This window comes from Rhinoderma darwinii, chromosome 7, assembly GCF_050947455.1.
Source record: "Rhinoderma darwinii isolate aRhiDar2 chromosome 7, aRhiDar2.hap1, whole genome shotgun sequence".
Taxonomy (NCBI): Eukaryota; Metazoa; Chordata; class Amphibia; order Anura; family Rhinodermatidae; genus Rhinoderma; species Rhinoderma darwinii.
This window is the reverse complement of record NC_134693.1, coordinates 141,708,904-141,733,788: the sequence shown is the minus strand read 5'-3', so window position 1 is coordinate 141,733,788 and position 24,885 is coordinate 141,708,904. Positions and strand designations below refer to the sequence as shown.

At 34.2% G+C, this 24,885-nt stretch overlaps 1 protein-coding gene across 5 annotated transcripts in view; it reads right to left on the bottom strand.

The window, feature by feature from the left end:
• The window catches only part of IL5RA (interleukin 5 receptor subunit alpha), a 53,521-nt gene that overhangs the window by 5,468 nt on the left and 23,168 nt on the right, over positions 1-24,885 (bottom strand). For 4 of the 5 annotated variants that reach the window (XM_075832445.1, XM_075832447.1, XM_075832444.1 and 1 more), the window contains 6 exons: positions 15,158-15,311; positions 14,415-14,547; positions 12,870-13,060; positions 12,569-12,699; positions 7,566-7,713; positions 7,267-7,351 (listed from right to left, as the gene is read on the bottom strand). In XM_075832445.1, coding sequence (XP_075688560.1) covers positions 7,267-7,351; positions 7,566-7,713; positions 12,569-12,699; positions 12,870-13,060; positions 14,415-14,547; positions 15,158-15,311 — 842 coding nt within the window. The remainder of the gene's footprint in view (positions 1-7,266; positions 7,352-7,565; positions 7,714-12,568; positions 12,700-12,869; positions 13,061-14,414; positions 14,548-15,157; positions 15,312-24,885) is intronic. The other variant, XM_075832449.1, reaches the window with a different exon arrangement.

The window sequence follows — 24,885 nt, the reverse complement described above, 5'->3', positions numbered from 1 at the left end:
CTGGGTATCTTCTGTGTATAATTATATATGTACAGCTGGTATAAGTTATATATCTTCTTGTATATAGTGATATGGAGCATGCTGGTATAACCTGGGTATCTCCTGTATATAATTATATATGTACAGCTGGTATATTATACATCTTCTTGTATATAGTGATATGGAGCATGTTGGTATAACCTGGGTATCTTCTGTATATAAGTTATAAATCTTCTTGTATATAGTGATATGGATCATGCTGGTATAACCTGGGTATCTTCTGTATATAATTATATATGTACAGCTGGTATAAGTTATATATCTTCTTGTATATAGTGATATGGATCATGCTGGTATAACCTGGGTATCTTCTGTATATAATTATATATGTACAGCTGGTATAAGTTATACATCTTCTTGTATATAGTGATATGGAGCATGCTGGTATTACCTGGGTATCTTCTGTATATAATTATATATGTACAGCTGGTATAAGTTATACATCTTCTTGTATATAGTGATATGGAGCATGCTGGTATAACCTGGGTATCTTCTGTATATAATTATATATGTACAGCTGGTATAAGTTATACATCTTGTATATAGTGATATGGAGCATGCTGGTATAACCCGGGTATCTTCTGTATATAATTATATATGTACAGCTGGTATAAGTTATACATCTTCTTGTATATAGTGATATGGAACATGCTGGTATAACCTGGGTATCTTCTGTATATAATTATATATGTACAGCTGGTATAAGTGATACATGTTCTTGTATATAGTGATATGGAGCATGCTGGTATAACCTGGGTATCTTCTGTAGATAATTATATATGTACAGCTGGTATAAGTTACACATCTTCTTGTATATAGTGATATTTAGCATGCTGGTATAACCTGGGTATCTTCTGTATATAATTATATATGTACAGCTGGTATAACCTGGGTATCTTCTGTATATAATTATATATGTACAGCTGGTATAAGTTGTACATCTTCTTGTATATAGTGATATTTAGCATGCTGGTATAACCTGGGTATCTCCTGTATATAATTATATATGTACAGCTGGTATAAGTTATACATCTTCTTGTATATAGTGATATGGAGAATGCTGGTATAACCTGGGTATCTTCTGTGTATAATTATATATGTACAGCTGGTATAAGTTATATATCTTCTTGTATATAGTGATATGGAACATGCTGGTATAACCTGGGTATCTCCTGTATATAATTATATATGTACAGCTGGTATATTATACATCTTCTTGTATATAGTGATATGGAGCATGTTGGTATAACCTGGGTATCTTCTGTATATAAGTTATATATCTTCTTGTATATAGTGATATGGATCATGCTGGTATAACCTGGGTATCTTCTGTATATAATTATATATTTACAGCTGGTATAAGTTATATATCTTCTTGTATATAGTGATATGGATCATGCTGGTATAACCTGGGTATCTTCTGTATATAATTATATATGTACAGCTGGTATAAGTTATACATCTTCTTGTATATAGTGATATGGAGCATGCTGGTATAACCTGGGTATCTTCTGTATATAATTATATATGTGCAGCTGGTATAAGTTATACATCTTCTTGTATATAGTGATATGGAGGATGCTGGTATAACCTGGGTATCTTCTGTATATAATTATATATGTACAGCTGGTATAAGTTATACATCTTCTTGTATATAGTGATATGGAGGATGCTGGTATAACCTGGGTATCTTCTGTATATAATTATATATGTACAGCTGGTATAAGTTATACATCTTCCTGTATATAGTGATATGGAGCAGGCTGGTATAACCCGGGTATCTCCTGTATATAATTATATATATACAGCTGGTATAAGTTATACATCTTCTTGTATATAGTGATATGGAGCATGCTGGTATAACCTGGGTATCTTCTGTATATAATTATATATGTACAGCTGGTATATGTTATACTTCTTCCTGTATATAGTGATATGGAGGATGCTGGTATAACCTGGGTATCTTCTGTATATAATTATATATGTACAGCTGGTATAAGTTATACATCTTCTTGTATATAGTGATATGGAGCATGCTGGTATAACCTGGGTATCTTCTGTATATAATTATATATGTACAGCTGGTATAACCTGGGTATCTTCTGTATATAATTATATATGCACAGATGGTATAAGTTATACATCTTCTTGTATATAGTGATATTTAGCATGCTGGTATAACCTGGGTATCTCCTGTATATAATTATATATGTACAGCTGGTATAAGTTATACATCTTCTTGTATATAGTGATATGGAGCATGCTGGTATAACCTGGTTATCTTCTGTATATAATTATATATGTACAGCTGGTATAAGTTATACATATTCTTGTATATAGTGATATGGAGCATGCTGGTATAACCTGGGTATATTCTGTATATAATTATATATGTACAGCTGGTATAAGTTATACACCTTCTTGTATATAGTGATATGGAGCATGCTGGTATAACCTGGGTATCTTCTGTATATAATTATATATGTACAGCTGGTATAAATTATACATCTTCCTGTATATAGTTATATGGAGCATGCTGGTATAACCTGGGTATCTTCTGTATATAATTATATATGTACATCTGGTATAAGTTATACATCTTCTTGTATATAGTGATATGGAGCATGCTGGTATAACCTGGGTATCTTCTGTAGATAATTATATATGTACAGCTGGTATAAGTTACACATCTTCTTGTATATAGTGATATTTAGCATGCTGGTATAACCTGGGTTTCTTCTGTATATAATTATATATGTACAGCTGGTATAACCTGGGTATCTTCTGTATATAATTATATATGTACAGCTGGTATAAGTTATACATCTTCTTGTATATAGTGATATTTAGCATGCTGGTATAACCTGGGTATCTCCTGTATATAATTATATATCTACAGCTGGTATAAGTTATACATCTTCTTGTATATAGTGATATGGATCATGCTGGTATAACCTGGGTATCTTCTGTGTATAATTATATATGTACAGCTGGTATAAGTTATATATCTTCTTGTATATAGTGATATGGAGCATGCTGGTATAAACTGGGTATCTCCTGTATATAATTATATATGTACAGCTGGTATATTATACATCTTCTTGTATATAGTGATATGGAGCATGTTGGTATAACCTGGGTATCTTCTGTATATAAGTTATATATCTTCTTGTATATAGTGATATGGATCATGCTGGTATAACCTGGGTATCTTCAGTATATAATTATATATGTACAGCTGGTATAAGTTATATATCTTCTTGTATATAGTGATATGGATCATGCTGGTATAACCTGGGTATCTTCTGTATATAATTCTATATGTACAGCTGGTATAAGTTATACATCTTCTTGTATATAGTGATATGGAGCATGCTGGTATAACCTGGGTATCTTCTGTATATAATTATATATGTACAGCTGGTATAAGTTATACATCTTCTTGTATATAGTGATATGGAGCATGCTGGTATAACCTGGGTATCTTCTGTATATAATTATATATGTACAGCTGGTATAAGTTATACATCTTGTATATAGTGATATGGAGCATGCTGGTATAACCCGGGTGTCTTCTGTATATAATTATATATGTACAGCTGGTATAAGTTATACATCTTCTTGTATATAGTGATATGGAACATGCTGGTATAACCTGGGTAACTTCTGTATATAATTATATATGTACAGCTGGTATAAGTGATACATCTTCTTGTATATAGTGATATGGAGCATGCTGGTATAACCTGGGTATCTTCTGTAGATAATTATATATGTACAGCTGGTATAAGTTACAAATCTTCTTGTATATAGTGATATTTAGCATGCTGGTATAACCTGGGTATCTTCTGTATATAATTATATATGTACAGCTGGTATAACCTGGGTATCTTCTGTATATAATTATATATGTACAGCTGGTATAAGTTATACATCTTGTATATAGTGATATGGAGCATGCTGGTATAACCCGGGTGTCTTCTGTATATAATTATATATGTACAGCTGGTATAAGTTATACATCTTCTTGTATATAGTGATATGGAACATGCTGGTATAACCTGGGTAACTTCTGTATATAATTATATATGTACAGCTGGTATAAGTGATACATCTTCTTGTATATAGTGATATGGAGCATGCTGGTATAACCTGGGTATCTTCTGTAGATAATTATATATGTACAGCTGGTATAAGTTACAAATCTTCTTGTATATAGTGATATTTAGCATGCTGGTATAACCTGGGTATCTTCTGTATATAATTATATATGTACAGCTGGTATAACCTGGGTATCTTCTGTATATAATTATATATGTACAGCTGGTATAAGTTATACATCTTCTTGTATATAGTGATATTTAGAATGCTGGTATAACCTGGGTATCTCCTGTATATAATTATATATGTACAGCTGGTATATTATACATCTTCTTGTATATAGTGATATGGAGCATGTTGGTATAACCTGGGTATCTTCTGTATATAAGTTATATATCTTCTTGTATATAGTGATATGGATCATGCTGGTATAACCTGGGTATCTTCTGTATATAATTATATATGTACAACTGGTATAAGTTAAATATCTTCTTGTATATAGTGATATGGATCATGCTGGTATAACCTGGGTATCTTCTGTATATAATTATATATGTACAGCTGGTATAAGTTATACATCTTCTTGTATATAGTGATATGGAGCATGCTGGTATAACCTGGGTATCTTCTGTATATAATTATATATGTGCAGCTGGTATAAGTTATACATCTTCTTGTATATAGTGATATGGAGGATGCTGGTATAACCTGGGTATCTTCTGTATATAATTATATATGTACAGCTGGTATAAGTTATACATCTTCTTGTATATAGTGATATGGAGGATGCTGGTATAACCTGGGTATCTTCTGTATATAATTATATATGTACAGCTGGTATAAGTTATACATCTTCCTGTATACAGTGATATGGAGCAGGCTGGTATAACCCGGGTATCTCCTGTATATAATTATATATATACAGCTGGTATAAGTTATACATCTTCTTGTATATAGTGATATGGAGCATGCTGGTATAACCTGGGTATCTTCTGTATATAATTATATATGTACAGCTGGTATATGTTATACTTCTTCTTGTATATAGTGATATGGAGGATGCTGGTATAACCTGGGTATCTTCTCTATATAATTATATATGTACAGCTGGTATAAGTTATACATCTTCCTGTATATAGTGATATGGAGCAGGCTGGTATAACCCGGGTATCTCCTGTATATAATTATATATATACAGCTGGTATAACCTGGGTATCTTCTGTATATAATTATATATGTACAGCTGGTATAAGTTATACATCTTCTTGTATATAGTGATATTTAGCATGCTGGTATAACCTGGGTATCTCCTGTATATAATTATATATGTACAGCTGGTATAAGTTATACATCTTCTTGTATATAGTGATATGGAGCATGCTGGTATAACCTGGTTATCTTCTGTATATAATTATATATGTACAGCTGGTATAAGTTATACATATTCTTGTATATAGTGATATGGAGCATGCTGGTATAACCTGGGTATATTCTGTATATAAATTATATATGTACAGCTGGTATAAGTTATACATCTTCTTGTATATAGTGATATGGAGCATGCTGGTATAACCTGGGTTTCTTCTGTATATAATTATATATGTACAGCTGGTATAAATTATACATCTTCCTGTATATAGTGATATGGAGCATGCTGGTATAACCTGGGTATCTTCTGTATATAATTATATATGTACATCTGGTATAAGTTATACATCTTCTTGTATATAGTGATATGGAGCATGCTGGTATAACCTGGGTATCTTCTGTATATAATTATATATGTACTGCTGGTATAAGTTATACATCTTCTTGTATATAGTGACATGGAGCATGCTGGTATAACCTGGGTATCTCCTGTTTATAATTATATATGTACAGCTGGTATAAGTTATACATATTCTTGTATATAGTGATATGGAGCGTGCTGGTATAACCTGGGTATATTCTGTATATAATTATATATGTACAGCTGGTATAAGGTATACATCTTCTTGTATATAGTGATATGGAGCATGCTGGTATAACCTGGGTATCTTCTGCATATAATTATATATGAACAGCTGGTATAAGTTATACATCTTCTTGTATATAGTGATATGGAGCATGCTGGTATAACCTGGGTATCTTCTGTATATAATTATATATGTACAGCTGGTATAAGTTATACATCTTCCTGTATACAGTGATATGGAGCATGCTGGTATAACCTGGGTATCTTCTGTATATAATTATATATGTACAGCTGGTATAAGTTATACATCTTCCTGTATATAGTGATATGGAGCATGCTGGTATAACCCGGGTATCTTCTGTATAGAATTATATATGTACAGCTGGTATAAGTTATACATCTTCTTGTATATAGTGATATGGAGCATGCTGGTATAATCTGGGTTTCTCCTGTATATAATTATATATGTACAGCTGGTATAAGTTATACATCTTCTTGTATATAGTGATATGGAGCATGCTGGTATAACCTGGGTATCTTCTGTATATAATTATATATGTACAGCTGGTATAAGTTATACATATTCTTGTATATAGTGATATGGAGCGTGCTGGTATAACCTGGGTATCTTCTGTATATAATTATATATGTACAGCTGGTATAGGTTATACATCTTCTTGTATATAGTGATATGGAGCATGCTGGTATAACCTGGGTATATTCTGTATAGAATTATATATGTACAGCTGGCATAAGTTATACATCTTCTGTATATAGTGATATGGAGCATGCTGGTATAACCTGGGTATCTTCTGTATATAATTATATATGTACAGCTGGTATAAGTTATACATCTTCTTGTATACAGTGATATGGAGCATGCTGGTATAACCTGGGTATCTCCTGTATATAATTATGTATGTACAGCTGGTATAAGTTATACATCTTCTTGTATACAGTGATATGGAGCATGCTGGTATAACCTGGGTATCTCCTGTATATAATTATATATGTACAGCTGGTATAAGTTATACATCTTCTTGTATATAGTGATATGGAGCATGCTGGTATAACCTGGGTATCTTCTGTATATAATTATACAGTATATGCTGTCTAGGTCTGATATAATCCCACAGTACCATAAAACACATTATACATGTATATATACGTACCTAATGAACAGGAAAAATATAATGATGCATGCTACAATGAGGCAGACAGACACAATGATGATCAGTTTATCACCTCTATCAGTATCTAAAATGAAGAGAGCTTTATATTACTATACACACTGTTATTGGTGTGGCAGGCTATACTTAGAGGGGTGGTCCACTTGGGACAACCTATCTCAATTTACCTAATAAGGGCATATGGCTGTCATAAAAGGTTGTATCTTTAACTTCAAGATGCTGCTATCATAAGAACCATCTTATACCGTCTTATAGTATAATGCTACCTATTGTCAACTCACCTTCCCCGATATGTATGAAGTCCGTCCATGAACTGTAAGTCTCATGAAACCAACATGGCGTCTTTCCAACTGCTCTCAAACGGACAGATTGTCTAGTAGCCGGTTTCTGCAGGGCATCAGTTAAGTAGCTGGTATGCCCAACTGTTATCTGCCACACAAAATAGAAACACCATTAGTAAGTATATTTTTTATTTTGCCATTTTTTCCTTTCCAAGAATATAACTCCTATAATACTGCCCCTATATACAAGAATATAACTACTATAATACTGCCCCTATGTACAAGAATATATCTACTATAATACTGCCCCCTATATACAAGAATATAACTACTATAATACTGCCTCTATATACAAGAATATAACTACTACAATACTGCTCCTATATACAAGAATATAACTACTATAATACTGCTCCTATATATAAGAATATAACTACTATAATACTGCCCTCTAAATACAAGAATATAACTACTATAATACTGCTCCTATATACAAGAATATAACTACTATAATACTGCTCCTATATACAAGAATATAACTACTATAATACTGCACCTATATACAAGAATATAACTACTATAATACTGCTCCCTATATACAAGAATATAACTACTATAATACTGCCCCTATATACAAGAATATAACTACTATAATACTGCCCCCTATATACAAGAATATAACTACTATAATACTGCTCCTATATACAAGAATATAACTACTATAATACTGCCCCCTATATATAAGAATATAACTACTATAATACTGCCCCATATATACAAGAGTATAACTACTATAATACTGCCCCTATATACAAGAATATAACCACTATAATACTGCTCCCTATATACAAGATTATAACTACTATAATACTGCCCCTATATACAAGAATATAACTACTATAATACTGCCTCTATATACAAGAATATAACTACTATAATACTGCTCCTATATACAAGAATATAACTACTATAATACTGCCCCTATATACAAGAATATAACTACTATAATACTGCTCCTATATACAAGAATATAACTACTATAATACTGCTCCTATATACAAGAATATAACTACTATAATACTGCCCCTATATACAAGAATATAACTACTATAATACTGCCCCTATGTACAAGAATATAACTACTATAATACTGCCCCTATACAGTGAAGGAAATAAGTATTTGATCCCTTGCTGATTTTGTAAGTTTGCCCACTGTCAAAGACATGAACAGTCTAGAATTTTTAGGCTAGGTTAATTTTACCAGTGAGAGATAGATTATATTTTAAAAAAAGAACAGAAAATCGCATTGTCAAAATTATATATATTTATTTGCGTTGTGCACAGAGAAATAAGTATGTGACCCCCCACCAACCATTAAGAGTTCAGCCTCCTCCAGACCAGTTACTGCTCCAAATCAACTTGGTGCCTGCATTATAGACAGCTCTTACATGGTCACCTGTATAACAGACTCCTGTCCACAGACACATTGATCAGTCTGACTCTAACCTCTACAACATGGGCAAGACCAAAGAGCTTTCTAAGGATGTCAGGGACAAGATCATAGACCTGCACAAGGCTGGAATGGGCTACAAAACCATAAGTAAGACGCTGGGTGAGAAGGAGACACCTGTTGGTGCAATAGTAAGAAAATGGAAGACATACAAAATAACTGTCAATCGACATCGATCTGGGGCTCCATGCAAAATCTCACCTCGTGGGGTATCCTTGATCCTGAGGAAGGTGAGAGCTCAGCCGAAAACTACACGGGGGGAACTTGTTAATGATCTCAAGGCAGCTGGGACCACAGTCACCAAGAAAACCATTGGTAACACATTACGCCGTAATGGATTAAAATCCTGCAGTGCCCGCAAGGTCCCCCTGCTCAAGAAGGCACATGTACAGGCCCGTCTGAAGTTTGGAAATGAACATCTGGATGATTCTGAGAGTGATTGGGAGAAGGTGCTGTGGTCAGATGAGACTAAAATTGAGCTCTTTGGCATTAACTCAACTCGCCATGTTTGGAGGAAGAGAAATGCTGCCTATGACCCAAAGAACACCGTCCCCACTGTCAAGCATGGAGGTGGAAACATTATGTTTTGGGGGTGTTTCTCTGCTAAGGGCACAGGACTACTTCACCGCATCAATGGGAGAATGGATGGAGCCATGTACCGTCAAATCCTGAGTGACAACCTCCTTCCCTCCACCAGGACATTAAAAATGGCTCGTGGCTGGGTCTTCCAGCACGACAATAACCCAAAACATACAGCCAAGGCAACAAAGGAGTGGCTCAAAAAGAAGCACATTAAGGTCATGGAGTGGCCTAGCCAGTCTCCAGACCTTAATCCCATCGAAAACTTATGGAGGGAGCTGAAGATCCGAGTTGCCAAGCGACAGCCTCGAAATCGTAATGATTTACAGATGATCTGCAAAGAGGAGTGGGCCAAAATTCCATCTAACATGTGTGCAAACCTCATCATCAATTACAAAAAATGTCTGACTGCTGTGCTTGCCAACAAGGGTTTTGCCACCAAGTATTAAGTCTTGTTTGCCAAAGGGATCAAATACTTATTTCTCTGTGCACAACGCAAATAAATATATAGAATTTTGACAATGTGATTTTCTGTTATTTTTTTAAATATAATCTATCTCTCACTGGTAAAATTAACCTAGTCTAAAAATTCTAGACTGTTCATGTCTTTGACAGTGGGCAAACTTACAAAATCAGCAAGGGATCAAATACTTATTTCCTTCACTGTATACAAGAATATACCTACTATAATACTGCCCCCGATATACAAGAATATATCTACTATAATACTGCTCCCTATATACAAGAATATAACTACTATAATACTGCCCCTATATACAAGAATATAACTACTATAATACTGCTCCTATATACAAGAATATAACTACTATAATACTGCCCCCTATATACAAGAATATAACTACTATAATACTGCCCCCTATATACAAGAATATAACTACTATAATACTGCTCCCTATATACAAGAATATACCTACTATAATACTGCCCCCTATATACAAGAATATAACTACTATAATACTGCCCCCTATATACAAGAATATAACTACTATAATACTGCTCCTATATACAAGAATATAACTACTATAATACTGCCCCCTATATACAAGAATTTAACTACTATAATACTGCTCCTATATACAAGAATATAACTACTATAATACTGCCCCCTATATACAAGAATATAACTACTATAATACTGCCCCCTATATACAAGAATATAACTACTATAATACTGCCCCCTATATACAAGAATATAACTACTATAATACTGCCCCCTATATACAGGATTATAACTACAATAATACTGCTCCTATATACAAGAATATAACTACTATAATACTGCCCCCTATATACAAGAATATAACTAGTATAATACTGCTCCCATATACAAGAATATAACTACTATAATACTGCTCTCATATACAAGAATATAACTACTATAATACTGCTCCTATATACAAGAATATAACTACTATAATACTGCTCTTATATACAAGAATATAACTACTATAATACTGCCCCAATATACAAGAATATAACTACTATAATACTGCCCCTATATACAAGAATATAACTACTATAATACTGCCCCTATATACAAGAATATAACTACTATAATACTGATCCTATATACAAGAATATAACTACTATAATACTGCCCCTATATACAAGAATATAACTACTATAATACTGCTCCTGTATACAAGAATATAACTACTATAATACTGCCCCTATATACAAGAATATAACTACTATAATACTACCTCTATATACAAGAATATAACTACTATAATACTGCTCCTATATACAAGAATATAACTACTATAATACTGCCCCTATATACAAGAATATAACTACTATAATACTGCCCCCTATATACAAGAATATAACTACTATAATACTGCCCCCTATATACAAGAATATAACTACTATAATACTGCCCCCTATATACAAGAATATAACTACTATAATACTGCTCCTATATACAAGAATATAACTACTATAATACTGCTCCTATATACAAGAATATAACTACTATAATACTGCTCCTATATACAAGAATATAACTACTATAATACTGCTCCTATATACAAAAATATAACTACTATAATACTGCTCCTATATACAAGAATATAACTACTATAATACTGCTCCTATATACAAGAATATAACTACTATAATACTGCCCCCTATATACAAGAATATAATTACTATAATACTGCCCCCTATATACAAGAATATAACTACTATAATACTGCCCCCTATATACAAGAATAAAACTACTATAATACTGCCCCCTATATACAAGAATATAACTACTATAATACTGCTCCTATATACAAGAATATAACTACTATAATACTGCCCCTATATACAAGAATATAACTACTATAATACTGCCCCCTATATACAAGAATATAACTACTATAATACTGCCCCTATATACAAGAATATAACTACTATAATACTGCCCCCTATATACAGGAATATAACTACTATAATACTGCCCCCTATATACAAGAATATAACTACTATAATACTGCCCCTATATACAAGAATATAACTACTATAATACTGCCCCTATATACAAGAATATAACTACTATAATACTGCTCCCTATATACAAGAACATAACTACTATAATACTGCCCCCTATATACAGGAATATAACTACTATAATACTGCACCCTATATACAAGAATATAACTACTATAATACTGCCCCCTATATACAGGAATATAACTACTATAATACTGCCCCCTATATACAAGAATATAACTACTATAATACTGCCCCCTATATACAAGAATATAACTACTATAATACTGCCCCCTATATACAAGAATATAACTACAATAATGCTTCGCTCTTTAGAGAAGTAGAATATTTTCCCCCTTTTATTATGTGTATTTGATGTTTTTCTCGGGTTTTTGATGTGTTGGTTAGAATTTACCGTTTCATTCCTGTCATGTGACCAGATATTGATTTGGTAATGGAAACATCGGTCTGTTAAGGAGTCCAGAGGTTTTATCCATTGTAATCTGTTCTCATTCATAGTCAGATTGCGGATGGGGGGGATGATCTCTGGAGGGACAGATGTTGGATAACATTACATGTATTCGTTACATTATCATCATTACAGATCTGATGATTTACAGGTGTGTGGACGGTATCAGCAGCTGCTCATCACATTGGGGTCCATGTTCCAGATAATTGGGCAGATTCCCGGTTCTGCAGGTTTCTCGGTCGCTCACCTATGTCACTCGACGTGAACGTCTTCTCCATTGCTTTGATCTGCTGGTTGTTGCTTGTCCCATTAATGTGAACGAGGATTTTTCTGGAATTCTTGATGGAGATGACACTGGAGAGAATGTGACAGCCGGTCCGCCTCTGACCCCCCGCTTCTGTTTTGTAGTCCTGGCACTGCTCAGTGACGCCCCCGTACCTGCAGGAGAGATCCGTATTACGTATGAGACAATATGTCTGTATGCTGGGGCAGGGACAAGGAAAGTCATGGATTCCCTATAAACTAATAAATCTCCAGTCCTTATGTCACACCTGCCTACTCTAATGTAATGTCAAGAAGAACCCCTAAAATAAAGGGGAGACCTCCTGGACCGGGTCGTCTTTCCTTCTAGATTATCACAGGTCCATTGGTGGTTCAGTGATGTAGCGATCACCGGCGTCTGTCCCTGCTTCCTGCAAGACGCGTGCAAGCGAGTATGGGGCACTGTGACTACCATTGTAATGGAGGCACTGGGGCTGTTACTGTTATGGGGCACTTGGACTGCCACTGTTGTGGGGACTCTGTGGCTGTCACTGTAATGGGGCATTGTGGATGTCACGATTATTGGGATTCTGTGGTTGTCACTGTTATGGGAACACTGTGGCTTTCATTGTTATGGGAACACTGTGGCTGTCACTGTTATGGGGGCACTGTGGCTTTTACGGTGATGGGGCACTGTGGCTGTCATTGTTGTGGAGGCACTGTGACTGACACGGTTATGGGGCACTGTGGCTGACATTGTTGTGGAGGCACTGTGACTGACACGGTTATGGGGCACTGTGGCTGACATTGTAATGGGGAAGAAGAAAGACGAAGCAGCACGTCCACCAAAACAAAGGGAATTTGATTGCACAAAATATGCCAATTTGTCGTTTGCTGACACTGTAATGGGGACACTGTGGGTTTCATTGTTATGGAGTCACTGCAGCTGTCGTTATGGAGACAAGGGCGTTGATTGTTATAGATGCACTGTGGCTGTCACTGATATGGGGGCACTGTGCTCTTTACAGTTATGGGGCACTGTGGCTGTCGTTAGTAGGGAGACACTGTGACTGGCACTGTTAAGGGGCACTGCAGCTGACACTGTATTGGGGACACTGTGGCTTTCATTGTTATGGAGACACTGCAGCTGTCACTTGTGTGTTCAAGGGCATTAGGTTTGGTGAAATTTTGGCGTAGCTTGAATCTCCTGTGTCCAATGCAGAATCTGTACAATGTGATAATTATAATAGTGGCATCTTCTTACGTGGCAGAGAGGCCTTTAGGCCACTTAAGGGTCCACAGCCTGTGTGCAACTGATACCTCTGCACCCCCATTTTCTATAACCTTGCATTTGGGGGGGTCTAACATATATTATAAGGGTTGGGACATATGTCTGAGTATATTGGGCACCATACTGTTTTAGGCAGGTGCTCGTGACTGTGGAGAAGGGTTAGGGGTTGTTTTGCAGCTTTACGTTTGTATCCAGTGACTACAATCCCCAGCATCCCCTGTTGATATCGATTCTCTATACCTGTAATACAGGTCATACATCGTGTCTGGCGGAGCTTTGCCCCCAGGGGCCCAGTTACAGCTGAGGGAACATCTCTCTGACGCCTCTATATATATCTGACAAGATAAATCTGTGGCCGATGTCCCTTCAACACCTGAAAAGCAAATGACGGATTAAGCCACGAGTGGAAGAGTCAAGTGTCTTCAATAATATCAGTGCAATGATTTCCTGCAAACACTCTGTGCTGCTGGGGGACCCTACTTCTTCCATTGAGTAAGTCTTAGTCTTTGACCTCCCATAAGATAAACACGCTCCTTTTCCAGAAATACTCTGTGCTGCTGGGTAGCCTTCTACTTCTGCTATATAACAATCAGTCTGTGACCTCTGGTGAGTTCAGCACACTCCTCTCCTGAAATATGCTGTGCTGCTGTGGGACCCTGTTCTTCAGCTATATAGCTCTCATTCTGGGACCTTCCACCTGTCTACATTCCCCTGCTCATATTATAAAACTAACGATGTATTCAGACGTTGCGGTCGGGTTGCAGCTAAAAACACATTAAAAAAAAACACATAAAAGAAATGAAAGCCATGTATTACACTGCAATCCCATTCAAGGTCACGGTGTATAATCGCCGTGGAGCCACAGCCACACAACACAACACAACACAACACTACCACTGAAACACTATGTGAGGCATTCAAAAAATCACAATTATCTTCTATACCTGAAACATAATCTGCATTCTCTGGAGTCGACTACTCACCTGGATACTGGGATAGATCTTCAGTCTCCCAACTGCTGAGCTCGCTGTCTTCTGGAAAACCATAGTCTTCGGGCTCATATACCTGTGTAGCTACCTGGGCGGTGGGTCCCCTGTGCAGCGCTACCATGGATCGTATGGTATGAGTATGAAAGATCTACAAGACAAGAAGTCATTATAAAGTACAAAATGTAATACTAAGAATAATCAACTATTCATATATGACCTGGTATAACCTGGGTATCTCCTGTATATAATTATATATGTACAGCTGGTATAAGTTATACATCTTCTTGTATATAGTGATATGGAGCACGCTGGTATAACCTGGGTATCTTCTGTATATAATTATATATGTACAGCTGGTATAAGTTATACATCTTCTTGTATATAGTGATATGGAGCATGCTGGTATAACCTGGGTATCTCCTGTATATAATTATATATGTACAGCTGGTATAAGTTATACATCTTCTTGTATATAGTGATATGGAGCATGCTGGTATAACCCGGGTATCTTCTGTATATAATTATATATGTACAGCTGGTATAAGTTATACATCTTCCTGTATATAGTGATATGGAGCATGCTGGTATAACCTGGGTATCTCCTGTATATAATTATATATGTACAGCTGGTATAAGTTATACATCTTCTTGTATATAGTGATATGGAGGATGCTGGTATAACCTGGGTATCTTCTGTATATAATTATATATGTACAGCTGGTATAAGTTACACATCTTCTTGTATATAGTGATATGGAGCGTGCTGGTATAACCTGGGTATCTTCTGTATATAATTATATATGTACAGCTCGTATAAGTTATACATCTTCTTGTATATATTGATATGGAGCACGCTGGTATAGCCTGGGTATCTTCTGTATATAATTATATATGTACAGCTGGTATAAGTTATACATCTTGTATATAGTGATATGGAGCATGCTGGTATAGCCTGGGTATCTTCTGTATATAATTATATATGTACAGCTGGTATAAGTTATACATCTTCTTGTATATAGTGATATGGAGCATGCTGGTATAACCTGGGTATCTTCTGTATATAATTATATATGTACAGCTGGTATAAGTTATACATCTTCCTGTATATAGTGATATGAAGCATGCTGGTATAACCTGGGCATCTTCTGTATATAATTATATATGTACAGCTGGTATAAGTTACACATCTTCTTGTATATAGTGATATGGAGCGTGCTGGCATAACCTGGGTATCTTCTGTATATAATTATATATGTACAGCTGGTATAAGTTATACATCTTCTTGTATATAGTGATATGGAGCATGCTGGTATAACCTGGGTATCTCCTGTATATAATTATATATGTACAGCTGGTATAAGTTATACATCTTCTTGTATATAGTGATATGGAGCATGCTAGTATAACCTGAGTATCTTCTGTATATAATTATATATGTACAGCTGGTATAAGTTATACATCTTCTTGTATATAGTGATATGGAGCATGCTGGTATAACCTGGGCATCTTCTGTATATAATTATATATGTACAGCTGGTATAAGTTACACATCTTCTTGTATATAGTGATATGGAGCATGCTGGTATAACCTGGGTATCTTCTGTATATAATTATATATGTACAGCTGGTATAAGTTATACATCTTCTTGTATATATTGATATGGAGCACGCTGGTATAGCCTGGGTATCTTCTGTATATAATTATATATGTACAGCTGGTATAAGTTATACATCTTTTTGTATATAGTGATATGGAGCATGCTGGTATAACCTGGGTATCTTCTGTATATAATTATATATGTACAGCTGGTATAAGTTATACATCTTCCTGTATATAGTGATATGGAGCATTCTGGTATAACCCGGGTATCTTCTGTATATAATGATATATGTACAGCTGGTATAAATTATACATCTTCCTGTATATAGTGATATGGAGCATGCTGGTATAACCTGGGTATCTTCTGTATATAATTATATATGTACAGCTGGTATAAGTTATACATCTTCCTGTATATAGTGATATGGAGCATGCTGGTATAACCCGGGTATCTTCTGTATATAATTATATATGTACAGCTGGTATAAGTTATACATCTTCTTGTATATAGTGATATGGAGCATGCTGGTATAACCTGGGCATCTTCTGTATATAATTATATATTTACATCTGGTATAAGTTATACATCTTCTTGTATATAGTGATATGGAGCATGCTGGTATAACCTGGGTATCTTCTGTGTATAATTACATATGTACAGCTGGTATAAGTTATACATCTTCTTGTATATAGTGATATGGAGCATGCTGGTATAACCTGGGTATCTTCTGTATATAATTATATATGTATAGCTGGTATAAGTTATACATCTTCTTGTATATAGTGATATGGAGCATGCTGGTATAACCTGGGTATCTTCTGTATATAATTATATATGTACAGCTGGTATAAGTTATACATCTTCTTGTATATAGTGATATGGAGCATGCTGGTATAACCTGGGTATCTTCTGTATATAATTATATATGTACAGCTGGTATAAGTTATACATCTTCTTGTATATAGTGATATGGAGCATGCTGGTATAACCTGGGTATCTCCTGTATATAATTATATATGTATAGCTGGTATAAGTTATACATCTTCTTGTATATAGTGATATGGAGCATGCTGGTATAACCTGGGTATCTTCTGTATATAATTATATATGTACAGCTGGTATAAGTTATACATCTTCCTGTATATAGTGATATGGAGCATGCTGGTATAACCTGGGCATCTCCTGTATATAATTATATATGTACAGCTGGTATAACCTGGGTATCTTCTGTATATAATTATATATGTACAGCTGGTATAAGTTATACATCTTCTTGTATATAGTGATATGGAGCATGCTGGTATAACCCGGGTATCTTCTGTATATAATTATATATGTACAGCTGGTATAAGTTATACATATTCCTGTATATAGTGATATGGAGCATGCTGGTATAACCTGGGTATCTTCTGTATATAATGATATATGTACAGCTGGTATAAGTTATACATCTTCCTGTATATAATGATATGGAGCATGTTGGTATAACCTGGGTATCTTCTGTATATAATTATATATGTACAGCTGGTATATGTTATACATCTTCTTGTATATAGTGACATGGAGCATGCTGGTATAACCTGGGTATCTTCTGTATATAATTATATATGTACAGCTGGTATAAGTTATACATCTTCTTGTATATAGTGATATGGAGCATGCTGGTATAACCCGGGTATCTTCTGTATATAATTATATATGTACAGCTGGTATAAGTTATACATCTTCTTGTGTATAGTGATATGGAGCATGCTGGTATAACCTGGGTATCTTCTGTATATAATTATATATGTTCAGCTGGTATAAGTTATACATCTTCTTGTATATAGTGATATGGAGCGTGCTGGTATAACCTGGGTATCTCCTGTATATAATTATATATGTACAGCTGGTATAAGTTACACATCTTCTTGTATATAGTGATATGGAGCATGCTGGTATAACCTGGGTATCTCCTGTATATAATTATATATGTACAGCTGGTATACGTTATACATCTTCCTGTATATAGTGATATGGAGCATGCTGGTATAACCTGGGTATCTTCTGTATATAATTATATATGTACAGCTGGTATAAGTTATACATCTTCTTGTATACAGTGATATGGAGCATGCTGGTATAACCTGGGTATCTTCTGTATATAATTATATATGTACAGCTGGTATAAGTTATACATCTTCTTGTATATAGTGATATGGAGCATGCTGGTATAACCTGGGTATCTCCTGTATATAATTATATATGTTCAGCTGGTATAAGTTATACATCTTCTTGTATATAGTGATATGGAGCATGCTGGTATAACCTGGGTATCTTCTGTATATAATTATATATGTACAGCTGGTATAAGTTATACATCTTCTTGTATATAGTGATATGGAGCATGCTGGTATAACATGGGTATCTCCTGTATATAATTATATATGTACATCTGGTATAAGTTATACATCTTCTTGTATATAGTGATATGGAGCATGCTGGTATAACCTGGGTATCTCCTGTATATAATTATATATGTACAGCTGGTATAAGTTATACATCTTCTTGTATATAGTGATATGGAGCATGCTGGTATAACCCGGGTATCTTCTGTATATAATTATATATGTACAGCTGGTATAAGTTATACATCTTCTTGTATATAGTGATATGGAGGATGCTGGTATAACCTGGGTATCTTCTGTATATAATTATATATGTACAGCTGGTATAAGTTACACATCTTCTTGTATATAGTGATATGGAGCGTGCTGGTATAACCTGGGTATCTTCTGTATATAATTATATATGTACAGCTCGTATAAGTTATACATCTTCTTGTATATATTGATATGGAGCACGCTGGTATAGCCTGGGTATCTTCTGTATATAATTATATATGTACAGCTGGTATAAGTTATACATCTTGTATATAGTGATATGGAGCATGCTGGTATAGCCTGGGTATCTTCTGTATATAATTATATATGTACAGCTGGTATAAGTTATACATCTTCTTGTATATAGTGATATGGAGCATGCTGGTATAACCTGGGTATCTTCTGTATATAATTATATATGTACAGCTGGTATAAGTTATACATCTTCCTGTATATAGTGATATGAAGCATGCTGGTATAACCTGGGCATCTTCTGTATATAATTATATATGTACAGCTGGTATAAGTTACACATCTTCTTGTATATAGTGATATGGAGCGTGCTGGCATAACCTGGGTATCTTCTGTATATAATTATATATGTACAGCTGGTATAAGTTATACATCTTCTTGTATATAGTGATATGGAGCATGCTGGTATAACCTGGGTATCTCCTGTATATAATTATATATGTACAGCTGGTATAAGTTATACATCTTCTTGTATATAGTGATATGGAGCATGCTAGTATAACCTGAGTATCTTCTGTATATAATTATATATGTACAGCTGGTATAAGTTATACATCTTCTTGTATATAGTGATATGGAGCATGCTGGTATAACCTGGGCATCTTCTGTATATAATTATATATGTACAGCTGGTATAAGTTACACATCTTCTTGTATATAGTGATATGGAGCATGCTGGTATAACCTGGGTATCTTCTGTATATAATTATATATGTACAGCTGGTATAAGTTATACATCTTCTTGTATATATTGATATGGAGCACGCTGGTATAGCCTGGGTATCTTCTGTATATAATTATATATGTACAGCTGGTATAAGTTATACATCTTTTTGTATATAGTGATATGGAGCATGCTGGTATAACCTGGGTATCTTCTGTATATAATTATATATGTACAGCTGGTATAAGTTATACATCTTCCTGTATATAGTGATATGGAGCATTCTGGTATAACCCGGGTATCTTCTGTATATAATGATATATGTACAGCTGGTATAAATTATACATCTTCCTGTATATAGTGATATGGAGCATGCTGGTATAACCTGGGTATCTTCTGTATATAATTATATATGTACAGCTGGTATAAGTTATACATCTTCCTGTATATAGTGATATGGAGCATGCTGGTATAACCCGGGTATCTTCTGTATATAATTATATATGTACAGCTGGTATAAGTTATACATCTTCTTGTATATAGTGATATGGAGCATGCTGGTATAACCTGGGCATCTTCTGTATATAATTATATATTTACATCTGGTATAAGTTATACATCTTCTTGTATATAGTGATATGGAGCATGCTGGTATAACCTGGGTATCTTCTGTGTATAATTACATATGTACAGCTGGTATAAGTTATACATCTTCTTGTATATAGTGATATGGAGCATGCTGGTATAACCTGGGTATCTTCTGTATATAATTATATATGTATAGCTGGTATAAGTTATACATCTTCTTGTATATAGTGATATGGAGCATGCTGGTATAACCTGGGTATCTTCTGTATATAATTATATATGTACAGCTGGTATAAGTTATACATCTTCTTGTATATAGTGATATGGAGCATGCTGGTATAACCTGGGTATCTTCTGTATATAATTATATATGTACAGCTGGTATAAGTTATACATCTTCTTGTATATAGTGATATGGAGCATGCTGGTATAACCTGGGTATCTCCTGTATATAATTATATATGTATAGCTGGTATAAGTTATACATCTTCTTGTATATAGTGATATGGAGCATGCTGGTATAACCTGGGTATCTTCTGTATATAATTATATATGTACAGCTGGTATAAGTTATACATCTTCCTGTATATAGTGATATGGAGCATGCTGGTATAACCTGGGTATCTTCTGTATATAATTATATATGTACAGCTGGTATAAGTTATACATCTTCCTGTATATAGTGATATGGAGCATGCTGGTATAACCTGGGTATCTTCTGTATATAATTATATATGTACAGCTGGTATAAGTTATACATCTTCTTGTATATAGTGATATGGAGCATGCTGGTATAACCCGGGTATCTTCTGTATATAATTATATATGTACAGCTGGTATAAGTTATACATCTTCTTGTATATAGTGATATGGAGCATGCTGGTATAACCCGGGTATCTTCTATATATAATTATATATGTACTGCTGGTATAAGTTATACATCTTCCTGTATATAGTGATATGGAGCATGCTGGTATAACCTGGGCATCTCCTGTATATAATTATATATGTACAGCTGGTATAACCTGGGTATCTTCTGTATATAATTATATATGTACAGCTGGTATAAGTTATACATCTTCTTGTATATAGTGATATGGAGCATGCTGGTATAACCCGGGTATCTTCTGTATATAATTATATATGTACAGCTGGTATATGTTATACATCTTCTTGTATATAGTGACATGGAGCATGCTGGTATAACCTGGGTATCTTCTGTATATAATTATATATGTACAGCTGGTATAAGTTATACATATTCCTGTATATAGTGATATGGAGCATGCTGGTATAACCTGGGTATCTTCTGTATATAATGATATATGTACAGCTGGTATAAGTTATACATCTTCCTGTATATAATGATATGGAGCATGCAGGTATAACCTGGGTATCTTCTGTATATAATTATATATGTACAGCTGGTATAAGTTATACATCTTCTTGTATATAGTGATATGGAGCATGCTGGTATAACCTGGGTATCTTCTGTATATAATTATATATGTACAGCTGGTATAAGTTATACATCTTCTTGTATATAGTGATATGGAGTATGCTGGTATAACCTGGGTATCTTCTGTATATAATTATATATGTACAGCTGGTATAAGTTATACATCTTCTTGTATATAGTGATATGGAGCATGCTGGTATAACCCGGGTATCTTCTGTATATAATTATATATGTACAGCTGGTATAAGTTATACATATTCCTGTATATAGTGATATGGAGCATGCTGGTATAACCTGGGTATCTTCTGTATATAATGATATATGTACAGCTGGTATAAGTTATACATCTTCCTGTATATAATGATATGGAGCATGTTGGTATAACCTGGGTATCTTCTGTATATAATTATATATGTACAGCTGGTATATGTTATACATCTTCTTGTATATAGTGACATGGAGCATGCTGGTATAACCTGGGTATCTTCTGTATATAATTATATATGTACAGCTGGTATAAGTTATACATCTTCTTGTATATAGTGATATGGAGCATGCTGGTATAACCCGGGTATCTTCTGTATATAATTATATATGTACAGCTGGTATAAGTTATACATCTTCTTGTGTATAGTGATATGGAGCATGCTGGTATAACCTGGGTATCTTCTGTATATAATTATATATGTTCAGCTGGTATAAGTTATACATCTTCTTGTATATAGTGATATGGAGCGTGCTGGTATAACCTGGGTATCTCCTGTATATAATTATATATGTACAGCTGGTATAAGTTACACATCTTCTTGTATATAGTGATATGGAGCATGCTGGTATAACCTGGGTATCTCCTGTATATAATTATATATGTACAGCTGGTATACGTTATACATCTTCCTGTATATAGTGATATGGAGCATGCTGGTATAACCTGGGTATCTTCTGTATATAATTATATATGTACAGCTGGTATAAGTTATACATCTTCTTGTATACAGTGATATGGAGCATGCTGGTATAACCTGGGTATCTTCTGTATATAATTATATATGTACAGCTGGTATAAGTTATACATCTTCTTGTATATAGTGATATGGAGCATGCTGGTATAACCTGGGTATCTCCTGTATATAATTATATATGTTCAGCTGGTATAAGTTATACATCTTCTTGTATATAGTGATATGGAGCGTGCTGGTATAACCTGGGTATCTCCTGTATATAATTATATATGTACAGCTGGTATAAGTTACACATCTTCTTGTATATAGTGATATGGAGCACGCTGGTATAACCTGGGTATCTTCTGTATATAATTATATATGTACAGCTGGTATAAGTTATACATCTTCTTGTATATAGTGATATGGAGCATGCTGGTATAACCTGGGTATCTTCTGTATATAATTATATATGTACAGCTGGTATAAGTTATACATCTTCTTGTATATAGTGATATGGAGCATGCTGGTATAACCTGGGTATCTTCTGTATATAATGATATATGTACAGCTGGTATAAGTTATACATCTTCTTGTATATAGTGATATGGAGCATGCAGGTATAACCTGGGTATCTTCTGTATATAATTATATATGTACAGCTGGTATAAGTTATACATCTTCCTGTATATAGTGATATGGAGCATGCTGGTATAACCTGGGTATCTTCTGTATATAATTATATATGTACGGCTGGTATAAGTAATACATCTTCTTGTATATAGTAATATGGAGCATGCTGGTATAACCTGGGTATCTTCTGTATATAATTATATATGTACAGCTGGTATAAGTTATATATCTTCTTGTATATAGTGATATGGAGCATGCTGGTATAACCTGGGTATCTTATGTATATAATTATATATGTACAGCTGGTATAAGTTATACATCTTCTTGTATATAGTAATATGGAGCATGCTGGTATAACCTGGGTATCTTCTGTATATAATTATATATGTACAGCTGGTATAAGTTACACATCTTCTTGTATATAGTGATATGGAGCATGCTGGTATAACCTGGGTATCTTCTGTATATAATTATATATGTACAGCTGGTATAAGTTATACATTTTCCTGTATATAGTGATATGGAGCATGCTGGTATAATCTGGGTATCTTCTGTATATAATTATATATGTACCGCTGGTATAAGTTATACATCTTCTTGTATATAGTGATATGGAGCATGCTGGTATAACCTGGGTATCTTATGTATATAATTATATATGTACAGCTGGTATAAGTTATACATCTTCTTGTATATAGTAATATGGAGCATGCTGGTATAACCTGGGTATCTTCTGTATATAATTATATATGTACAGCTGGTATAAGTTATACATCTTCTTGTATATAGTGATATGGAGCATGCTGGTATAACCTGGGTATCTTCCTGTATATAGTGATATGGGGCATGCTGGTATAACCCGGGTATCTTCTGTATATAATTATATATGTACAGCTGGTATAAGTTATACATCTTCTTGTATATAGTGATATGGAGCATGCT